The 12015-nt window shown below is 40.9% G+C and overlaps 1 protein-coding gene across 1 annotated transcript in view; it reads left to right on the top strand.

Annotated features, from left to right (window-relative positions):
* CXXC4 (CXXC finger protein 4) overlaps nucleotides 1-5554 on the top strand; it is a 51912-nt gene extending 46358 nt beyond the window's left edge. The window contains exon 2 of the mRNA XM_056855365.1: nucleotides 5229-5554. Coding sequence (XP_056711343.1) covers nucleotides 5229-5273 — 45 coding nt within the window. The 3' untranslated portion in view covers nucleotides 5274-5554. The remainder of the gene's footprint in view (nucleotides 1-5228) is intronic.
* The last annotated feature ends 6461 nt before the right edge of the window (nucleotides 5555-12015 follow it).

Here is a 12015-nt window from a genome sequence, read left to right as displayed (position 1 = left end):
TGCAGTGTTGTGTGAGAAGTCTGGCAGCTGTATGTGCTGTCCTCTTGGTAGCTTTGACAAATAATTTTTACTTGGCTTTACTACAATCAGTAACTACCTTGCAACGTGCGTACATGTATCCACATAGAACAGGGATAGTGAGAGAAGCTAAAATCTCACCTTTGGACACACCAGCATACAAGCCCTGAAGAGGGTCCTGAAGTTGCAAAGATCACTTGCAGTCTTTGACTTGGTGTCACATTTGGAGAAGGAAACATTTTCTCAGGTCTGCATGTGCCTGCAATCATTTTCCCAGCATGGAACTCATAGCTAATCCCATATATCCAAGTTATCAGTTGGTTAGAATTAGAGGTGAGTTTAGGCAACTAGCACTGAACCCACATTGTTTTCTAGATTCATGATGAATTTAGAATTGAATGAAAATTATTTAGGGGCTTGAAAGTCAACTAAAGTTCAAAAACTATAAGATCATCATTAGAGGCATTTTATTTATAAAAGATGTATCTGAGATTTTAGTCAAACTTTTAGATGATATTTGTTGCCTACTTTTGCTATCAAAGTCACATAATATTCCATTCTGTTCAGTAATCACCTTACATCCATTGGCCAAATTTTAATCCAATATCCATCTCTAGAAAGCCCCCCAAAACTAGAGTTAATGGTATCAGATGTGATGTGAGCCAGCAGGAGATGGAGGAGGCAGGGGCTTATACTGGGGGTGGCACAATTGGCATTCCTAGCATGATTACTCTATGGTTTAACCATAGAGTATTGGGTGAATACTCAAACATGACCTGACATGATGACATCACTTCCATGTCATGCTGGAAGTTGCATCATCATGCTAGGGGTTCCAATTGTGACCCCCATTTCATTTGCCATTTTCCTCCTGCCACCCAGCTGAGTGGTAGTGGGAGGTGGGAGATCTGCCGCCAGCAGGGATGTAGCAACTCTAGGCCTGCATGTGCCTTGAAATAAGTTTCCAGCACAGAACTCACAATGCATGTTTTACTGCATGAACCTGAAGAAAACAAAACATGAAATCAGGCTATTCAGATGGGAAAAACAGTACGGGGAAGAGGCTAAAACCATCCCTCCCCTTGCACACGGGCCCTTTGCATGTTTTTTTTTTTAAATGCTGACAGTCCTCTTAACTGAGCTCCTAGCAGTTCGTCTGGTTTGGCCCTCATAGTCGAATATGCAATAATTTGCCCACTACAGCAGTCATTCTCGGTGCCAACTCTTTCGGAGAGAGCAGCATGGTAGCAGTTAAAGCAGCACCCAGTGCGTTTGATGAGTCTCATGCAACAGCGTGAGCAAGAGAGTGTGAGACAGCTGGAGAGGGGTTTCTCGGCTCTACCGCAGCTTTGCTGTGCAAACTAGAATTTCAGCTGGATATCCACTTCCCACTACAACGCCAGCAGATTGGGTGGGGGAGGGGTTCAACACATGGAACATGAAGCTCCCTTTATACTAAATCAGACCCTTGGTCCATCAAGGTAGTGTCTACTCAAACTGGCAGGGACTGTCTAGGCAGAGATCTTTCACATCATCTGCTACTTGGTCCTTTCAACTGGAGATGCCTGGGATTGAACTAGGACCTGCGTGCCAAGCAGACGTTCTGCCAGTGAGCCACGGCCCCTCCCCTTCTTTTCTTCTCAGTTTCTGTATTCAACCCATGGATGGAGGCTTTCTAATGGTTGCAGAGGTTTACCCTCTGGGTTGCGAGTCCCTATAGAGCTGCTATTTTGTTGAGGCTATTTGGAAAGACTTGCTGCTAATGGTGCACAGAGAACCAAGGAGCCATGCCTCCTTGCTGCCTTCATTCATGCTGGCAGATGCAGCAGGAAGGCAAAGTAAAGTCACTCAACAGTGGAGAAGATTCTTTTTTAGCCCAGGCAGGCTCAGAAACTCTGGCTCCCCTTCTTCCTGCCATGTCACTGTGCTTGGTAACCAATAGGAGAAGGATGGTGGTGGGCATGGGGGGAATGCACAATGTCACTTCTGGAATACATATAGGATTCCCACTTGTCGGCATGACACCCCAGGACCCTAACACAACTGTGGTTTTACTATAGAGGTTTGGGTGAATCCTAGAGCATTGCACTGATATAGAATAATAGAATCAGAATTGGAAGGGACCACCAGGGTCATCTAGTTCAACCCCCTGCACAATGCAGGAAATTCCAAACTACCCACCACATTCCCAGTGACCCATACTCCATGCCCAGAAGATGGCCGTGCCCTCCCTCTCATGATATGCCTAAGGTAATAGAATCAGCATTGCTGACAGATGGCCATCTAACTTCTTCTTAAAACCCTCCAGGGAAGGAGAGCTTAACCACCTCCCGAGGAAGCCTGGTCCACTGAGGAACCGCTCTGTTAGAAAATTCTTCCTAATATCTAGACAGAAACTCTTTTGATTTAATTTCAACCCGTTGGTTCTGGTCCGACCTTCTGGAGCAACAGAAAACAACTCGGCACCATCCTCTATATGACAGCTCTTCAAGTACTTGAAGATGGTTATCATATCCCCACTCAGTCTTCTCTTCAGGCTAAGCATACCCAGCTCGTTCAACCTTTCCTCTCCAGACCCCTCACCATCTTTGTTGCTGGCACTTATGAGTTTGCGCAAAAATTATTCATGATTACAATTTTCAAACCCATTTTTCACCCACTTCCCTGCCAAACACTGATGAGCACAGCAGGTGGATAGCAAGACTTCTCCCACCACTGTTGCAAACCTGTTAAGCCTGCCATGACTTCCCATCTCGTGCTGATCCCTGAGTGTCAAAGTTGGGTCCCATGTCTGGAAAGGTTGAGGACCACTGTTCTAGGTAAACTACAGATTGCTTGCCAGCGGGGTAGAAAGGCTGAGGTTTTTGCAACAGATGAAAGAAGTGGGAATCCTATACGTATTCCAACTAGATTAATTATAGGCCTGAAATTGTTACTGTTTGAGATGAGAAGGGGGAATTGTTATGGAACATTGTTATCTTCCAAAGCACTTACCTGAATTGGTTTCTAAGACAGGAAGGATGAACAGGAAACTAAAGCTGATGTTTGCCACCCTCCTTCTGAATGAGTTCTAAGAAAACTTTAAGGCTCTGGAATGAAAATTCCAAACAGATAATCTGGCAATATTGCTGGCTGGAATATATCAATACTTATTTCTTTTTAATTTTATGTATTTAATTTAATGTATTTTCAACTATGAAAACTAATAAAGCAACAAACCAAATGCCATTGACCAGTGCTTCCCTTTGGGAGGGTAGGTAGCACATATTAAAGCTTAAAGCTCTCACTGTTTGGTTTCTGCTCAGAAAGAGTCAAGCACGAGCACAGATATTTCCAGCCAGTTTTCCTCCTATTTTCATGCCCTGTTAATGTTTGTGTAGAAGAGGATGTTATGCCATTGTGATAAAGATGTTTGAAAAAGTTGTACCTGCTGAAATCCCCTCCTCTGTTAAACTTTTAAACATTCTTCTTTTGCGGGATGCTTGGAGGATGGGCAGTTGCTTTGTTTCAAGAATACCGGGATCATCCTAAAGGCTTTTGATAACATGCTGTGCTGACTTTTAACCTGAATAGACCACCACAACTGTATTATTTCCGTGTCCTGAAGTCCTCCACATAATTAAACTACTTACACCCTGATTGAATTAATGGATTTAAGCAGTCTAACTGTGAGCAGGATTAAGTCTAAAGCAACAGTTTATATATCTAGAAATAGTGAAAATATTATCCTTTTGATCTTGCAACTTCTTTGATGGTCTTTGATAGTGGTGAGTCGAGGCCATCTTAATGGAGACTGGCATCATTTCCAGATATCTGCCGTATGTTGGGATGTGCTGAAATTTGAAATATTAAGATGTCAGCGGGTGGTATCTTACCTTAGGCTGGAAGAAATTCTTCCATTGGAGGAAGAACCACTTAAGCTGGTGGAAGGTTCCTTAAGCTAGAGGATGACTTTAGACTTTGCTTTGTGGAGTGATAGGATACAAACCAAATTTTTAATGATGCTGGCATTAATTTTGTTTTTTTGCTGAAGTAGTGAAGCCTTATTGCTTGCCTGATATTTGTGGTTGAGGACAGGATGTAGGGAAGTCCTACCACATCTGAACCCAGATAGGACTAAAGAACTAATCCAGTGATCTGGACCTAGGAAGTAAGGAAGTTCAGCAACTTCTCCTGTGTGATGTTGCTGGATGATATGTCTCTCAGATAGCAGCAGTTTATATAACTTTAAGAAATGCATAGGAATTTCAGCAGCTACAGCTAGTCTGTACCCCCACAACACTAAAACAGTGTTCACTGCCTTGAAGACCGTGATTGGGTGGAAAGGAGGTATAAAAATGTTTTAAATAAATATATAAAACAGAAGAAGACCCTTGTCTACACAAGTATCAACAGTACGGGAGCACCAATCTGTTTTACATCAAATCACTCCAGGTGTACGCACACAGCTGTTGCTTCCAATGAAGTGAATGGAATAATTTGCACATTTGAAAGTTCTAAGTACAACATACATAGGGATCTGGGTCAGTCTGACACAGTGGAACTGATCAGTGGTGAACATTTTGGCCTCGCTTCTAAAGACGTTGAAAAAGACAGCAGTCTGTCAGTTGGGTCAGGGTAACATTCAATTTCGTCGGTTTGTAAAAGTTTCGAATTAGCTTTAAGAGGCAGTAAGGAAGAGACGTTCAGCCACAATTTACTTGGTAGAAGAGCTGCTGTAACAGTCTGTAATAGTGAAAACAACAACAATTTCTGTGACTCCTCAAAGACTAACATATATATTACAGCATGAACTTTTTCTCGTGCATCAATGAAGTATGCTCTGGAAGCTCATGCTGTAATAATTTTGCCCTATGTGCTTTGTCTCTAAGTTCCCAAGGAATTCTTGATTGACTTTATACTGTGATCTTTAAACAACCTTTAAAATAGCTTTTTCATTTTAAAAGCATATTACCGTATTTGTTCTTCCTGGCTAAAAATTGCAACTCAACCACATGGATTCACCAACTGGGTACCATTTTGATTCTGTTGGTGGAACTCGCAGTAATTGGCAGAGGTTCACTTAATAGTTGTTTTGACAAACAAGGAAGTAATACATTTTAAAAAACAAAATATAAGTGAAATGTAAGGGGAAAATAAAACAAAAAAAGAACAAATCTTAAAATGCAATGGAAAGAAAGCTTAACTTGTTTTCTTGCTTTTTTTTATAGAGAACACCTGTTCCCAGCGCCGAAGCATTCCGATGGTTCTTTTAAGCAGTAGTATATCTTATTTTCAAGGCAGCCTGAAGTGAATGGCAAGCTAAAGTGTTGTTTTAAGAAACTGCTTAGTCCACCACTGAAGAATATATTCAGATACTATTTTCATTTATGTATAGGGGTTTCCTCAAAAAACAAATTCTCAAGTAGAGTGGTCTCCAGATAAGAGGGGGAATCAAAGCAGCTCTGTAGAACACATCTGGGATGAAACCGAATTTCCCCGGCTGAAAGGCCTGAACATAAGATAATGCTGTTTCAGCACCTATCCCGTCATGTTCACAGTCTAACCTGAATAACGTACACTCCCCAAGTATTACAGCCCTGCGTTTTCATGCTGTTCAGACAAGCCCCTTACTGTCATTCAGTCTTTTACCCTCTCCCCAAAAGACCACAGTTGCATTATTTGCAGCTGGCTTCCATTCTGACTCACCATCATTTGCTTTCCTCTCTAAAGGCCTGCTGAATAAGAGAACACGACACATTAGAGAACACTCACCTGCTTCAGGAGGGCCACTCTCTTATCAGGAGACCACCATATCTGGGGCCCTGGGGAATTGGCCAGTTTACTCACATTCAGTACACCAATTCTTTCTTTGATGTAATTTAGCTATACTAGTGAAGTTGTTGTCTATTTTTAAAGTGGATGTAAAAAAAAAAAGTTTGGGTAAACCCCTGTTATAAAAAATAATGTATCTTTACAAAGTACCATATCTATACTTCATTTTTTCCCAATATATGTGTTTCAGTACTGTAAACTGTACAGATAGCAGCCTGTATTTTGTGTGTTTAGACACAAGAAGACAATCACGTCTGAGCATCTACAGAGATTAACTGTTTGTACACAACAGTGTGGTTCTGCAGATTAAACCCGGAGCAATAAATTCGAGCTTTAATTTATTATTTTTGGACAGTTGAACAGTAGCAGCAGCAGCAGCAGCAGAGGCCCTACTGTTTTTGCCATGAATCCTTCCATGGTAACTCAGTGCAAATGTTTTGTGAGAGAGCAAAGATTGAGATGCATCTACCAGGTACCTTCAGACCATACTGTTGTACGAAACAAAGACATAAAGCATAAAAGTTAATCTTTGTGAGCACGATACTTAGAGTAGCGATTACGCACTTGCGTTGCTTCAGAAAGAGCTTTACCTAACGAGATCCCTCCAAAGCATGTATCGTTTGTTGACTGACTTTATACTGTATCATGAAGTAGAGTTTATAGCAGAGGTGGGCATACAGAATCAATTTTACAGAGAGTTGTTTTAAATTACAAAATGAAAAGAGTATCGTATCATTTGGGAGGGGGGGAAATCTACGACTCAATATATTACCTTCCCATTGAAAGTGGCTTTATAGACCTTTCAATAGGAAATTAAAAAAAATGATAAAGTATGAAATTATTTTCGCCCCGTGTACGGCATTTAGTTCTTAGACTAGTTTGTAAATTTAGATGGAGTTGGATCTTTTCTGCAGTGGGGCCTGAATGTCTTTAAAGTGTACCATTTTCCTTTGATCACACTAAAGTTGAAAAGAGTGATCACTTTTCCCTGACCCACTTTTCCCGTACTGGCCCCCTCTGGCAATCACTTGCAGCCTTCAACACAGAATTGCAGCTGTACATTCAAAAAAAGGACTTTGTTGATGAGGCTATGGTTAAATCGTTCATAAATAAAACAAAAGGTATGTAGGATGGGATTTTTTTATCTCACGCAGGTCCTTTTATCCTTTTTGCCATCTCACCAAAAGCAAAGTGCTGCTACATGCTACATTATGTCAGGGATTAAAATAACCTGCAAGGGTATTCTGTGCAAGTAGGTAGATAGAAAAGGTAAAGCTATGGAGGGGTAAGTGTGTTCAAGAATGCTTCTGGACTCAGTTTTGTTAAGTATGGCTTGAATGTAGAGTGTGAGAACTTTCACAGAATCCTGAAAAATCTCAGGCAAATCTTTATGCTTCATTTTTTAAGAGTAAGTTCATAGTCCTTGTGATTGGCAGGGGACCCCCCCCCCCAAAAAAAAAAACCCCAACAACAACCCATGCTCATCATTTGCTAAAGATCACTGGTGGTTTGTATGGGGTTTCCTGTACCTGTAGTAGTGATGCATGTTGCAACGTCTATATTCTGAATAGTTTACACTTCCTTTACACCCTCCCCTCCCCGCGGATACATATTTAAGACTGCTTAGCATTACTGAGTTTTTAAGTACCCTTGTTTTACTTAAATTCATCCCATTGTGCTCAAAGGACTGGATTGTGCTCCCTTTTGGTACATTCTTGAGGATATAGATTCCAATCCACGTTTTGATAGTGAGTACCAAAACAAACAGTGGGAAATGTTCCTGGCCAACTGATTTTGAGCAACAAGGTATAATCTTGTGTATGCAGCTGTATATATATTTCTCTTAGTGGTCCTGTTCCTTACCAGACCAGTCCCCAGACCACAGCAAGAGGGGGGGAAAATCCCAACATTTTGCATCAGGAAAAAGGATGTAAATATCTGCAAAGTTGGTCAACTTACATAATATATTCCTATTTGGGAATGCAGCCTGCCTTGCCACAAAATGTGGGATTTTTGACACAGAACCCTGATATACACACAGACACTGTCTAAAGACAGCACAGCTACAAAGCATTTTCTTTCCAAATGTTATCTCAGCAGTTTGTTTGTTTTCCTGCTTTTCATTTTGTCCCAGGCCAGGGCTTGAAGACCATTGTGGGTTTTGGACAGCCACAAAGCTTTATGATTTAAGATGAGCACAGAAGGCCATCACTATGAAACAGTTCAGCTGCCTTCAAAACCAAGAATTTGTAATTAGGGTGTTGTTTTTTTACTATTGGGTTTTGTTGTTGTTGTTGTTGTTGTTTTGACAGTCTAACCCCCTGAAAGTGGTAGATGTAAGGGAACATCAGTAAAGGAAATCAGTCCTCTTTCACCACACAGACAGCCAGAACACTGTGTATCATCCAAAGAAAGTTAGACCTGCTTAAACGCCATTGAAATTTAGGCTGAACTGAAACAGCCTGGTTTTTGACAGTTCTTCAGGGAGATTCTGCTAAGAGGAGTGAAGTGTTCATCCAGCTTACTGGTAGTGCTGACTACTCTCTTGGTGCTGCTTCCCTTCGGCAGTACACCGCTTCTGCAGAATGAACGCAAGTCATCATTGCCCTCAATCTGACTTTGCTTCATAGCAAAACCACGTAGCCAATCAGATTTGGTGATATGATAATATCCCAAGCCAAATCAGAGCAAGGGTGGTTATTCTTGGCTTTGTTCTGGATTGGTCAAGGGGCAGGGGGATGGTGCCAAGCAGCACTGGAGAACATGGTTGCTCCTGTGACTGCAAACTAAGAGCAAGAAAGAGGCAAACAGTGTGAGGTTCTTTTGAGAAACCATCTGTCCCCAAGGCCACCCTCGGAACTAAAAATGTTCATTCTAGACCATTTGGCTCAAGTTTAATTGAAATCAATGGGGATTAAGTGCTAAAAGGTTTAAAAACAAACAAACATGTCAATGTTTATGATCTATATGGCCTTAACTTTTCGTGTGATTTTTTGTGTGTGTTGGAGCTCAAGATTCTTTGTACATCTGTTAAGCCATTTGCTGTATGGTTTTCTATTGGAAAGCCATCTCATGAGGAATTGCAAAGGATTTAATCCTAATGTAGGAAAAGTGGTCCCCGTGTCCCTCCCTCAGCTCTCAAAAGGGCTGCATCTTGCTCATTTTTCATGTATATGCCCCAATATGTAAAGAATTGTAGGAATAATCGAGGCAGAGAACAAGTAGGCAGGAAGGGAGTCACAGCTTATGTTTGTGTGCTTGGGGCTGAAAGATGAGGATGAGCTGAAACGGGACCAGATACAATACAGAAAGGCCATTCTGTTGCACAAAGTTTCAGCTGGTATATAGCCCTTAGCTGCAGACAATGAGGTGTCACATCCATAACTGCAGAAAATAAACAACTCTCCATGTTCAATAAGGTAATTCGTAAAATAAATATATTTACCATAAATACCCTTATTTATATGTTTTTAAGTTGGACATTGTGTGTCGGGTATTATTTTTTAGACCTTCCGGTCAAGGGCATTTCCAGACAGCAGCCAGTGGGGAGACCAGACCTATTTTAACTCGCCTGACTTGAGGGGTATTTTGGCCTGTGCCGACTTCTGCCAGGAGCGTTCCAAGATTTTGCTGCTCCAGCCTGCTCCAAGAGGTGTGCCCCGGATTTTCTGTGACATCACAAGACATCCTAGATTTCCTCTCTTGGACTGCATGCGGCATCTGATGACATCCGGAACTTTTTAGGCTGCCTTTTAGCCCCCGGACTGGCAGTGAACCACATTGGTGAGTGCCGTCCACAAAACGTGCCACCCTAATACTTTACTACCCCAAATGTCTGATTGGAATGCTTGCATAGTGGGGCTAGCCGTGGGGCCAGCTGGTGTGTGTGGCTGACTGTAAAGGGCTGAGTCAGGCTTTGCAGTATTATAGGACTGGCTTCTCCTGGTGCTCATGAGAATGTCCCAAAGGAAAAGGTACTTGTGCTTCTCTGGGGACATTTCTGGTACTCCTGGTCATGTGCTGTCTGGACAACCCCTTTAGCATTTCTCTACCTTAACAGAGGAGCAGTGGGAATTGTATGGCCTTTTTTCTTTGGCAGAGGAAAATAATGGGAAAAACCAAATGGATCATTATCAGTAGAGTAATTGTTTGAAGCCTTATTTGCCCTTCTGGCTGCTGAGTTTTCCTTGGTCAGAAGAAAGTTAGTGATCACGGTTTAACAAAACTCGGGACAGACTTCGGTCCAGGCTACATTAGGTGTACGATGATTCATAACAATGTACTTACTGTCTAATACCCTGATGTTGCATGTCTGAATGTGGTTTCATTTCTGAGGGTGGGGGGTTTCGGTTTGATTTTGAAGAACTGATGAATTTGTATATTGTAAATTGTGATGTTTTACATGTCAAATCTGAATTGTTAAAAAAATACCAAACCTGTTAATTAATAAAAAGGAAAAAAGACACAGATATCTTTACTTTGATTCCCAGAATGTTTTTTTAAAAAAGCTTCGAGTATAGTTCCATGACATTGCAAAGATCCCCCCCCCCCTTTACCAACACAATATTTGTACGATGTATTTTAGCGTATTTTGGTTATTGGTGTTGAAGAAGGAAATCTCTTTTCTGGCCTCTTATCCTCTTTTCTCCTGTATTGGGCATCAGATTATTTGTAACATAGATTATTGTCAGGGTCTAATCTCATTTGTGTTGCTCAAAACCTCCTTAAGTAACCTAGAAATTCGAATGTGAAATGCTAATCCTTTATTTGCATTGTTAAGAGCAAATATACAATCTCCCGATTTAGCCATTCCTTGCATGGGCTCTTTTGCCCCTTCAGCCAAAGGGGTAACTGTATGGGCCAAAGGACACATGCTAAGGATTTCCTCTTCCACAGAAGCAAAGCACGCCTCATGCAGCAGCTCTGAGTGAGATTTTAGAATGCATGTTGAGCTCACAGCTGGGACAAGAGCGTGTAACTCGGATGTCTCGCTGAACTGAGCACTAAGTACGCCAAACCGAATATGATATTTTTTACTATGCCCCAGATAAACCTGTTCAATTATAAGGCTGCAAGGAAAGCACACATAGGCATTATGGGAATTAATAATAGACAACTCTGCAAGAGAAAGGGAAGATTCCCTTTTTGATCAGAACCCCTGGTATGTAAGTCATACAATTAACACTAAAGAATACAAAGTCTTTAAACCGGGCTATGTCTGTAATCAAATAATGAAAAAAAAAAGAGAAAGTAATTAAATGAACATACTATCCAGGGCCGAATACATCCCGCAAAAAAACAGCGGTGGGTCTTTGATCATGGTCGGATGCATAGTGCTATCAAACAGTTGGTTCTCATGTAACCGCTAAATGTTTCAGATTTTGTTTTTATTAAATTTGGCAGTTTCACACTGAGATCTGCTGATTCCTAGCGAACAAGAGACAGCTCGAATGCAAGGAAATATTCCATTTTCACAATTGCAGGGAGCTAGGATTACTTTTTTTCCCCCTCAGACACATGGGCCACAAAAATGTACTCCTTTCACACTGTTCTCCTATTTCTGAACTGTGCAGTTATCTATTAAATTTTCTAATAGATCTTTGTGTCAGGTGTATGTATGCTTGTGCAGTTATGGGAAAAAACAGTTTTGGAAAATGGTGTATTTATTTCAAATCACTTATGGGGCATGTACAAAACTGTATAAAAACCATTTGATTTGCCCAGTAAAACTGTTCTTTTGTGATATTTCTGTGTTGTTGAATAAAGGAATTTAGTACTCTACAGATCTCTCCTTTTCCATGAACAAATTTTGTTTGAGGGATCTTAAAAAAAAAAAAAAGGCTGTCCTTGATAATCCTGGGAAACTAACCGAAAAGGTTGATTCTTAATAAAAATCGTAATAATTCCAATAAATGCAACAAGGCTTTGGTACACATATGCATAATGTTTCTGTTCTTTATTAGCATTTGACAGCGGTGTCTTGAATTGTGTGTGTCAGCTGCATTATAAATTCATCTTTAAAAAAAATAAAGATATTATATAAATCCTTTAATAATAAGGAGTTACTGATCCAGAAGTATATATCAAAGGGAAATAAAGAATTTCATGCAATTAATTCCACAGTACTGCCAGTTGGGATGATGGAGAACTGATAGTCATTGGAGAAATCCACCCAGGAAAATG

Source organism: Euleptes europaea, chromosome 9 (genome assembly GCF_029931775.1).
Source record: "Euleptes europaea isolate rEulEur1 chromosome 9, rEulEur1.hap1, whole genome shotgun sequence".
Taxonomy (NCBI): Eukaryota; Metazoa; Chordata; class Lepidosauria; order Squamata; family Sphaerodactylidae; genus Euleptes; species Euleptes europaea.
The sequence above is the reverse complement of the archived record's forward strand: the minus strand, read 5'-3'. Positions and strand labels throughout refer to the sequence as shown.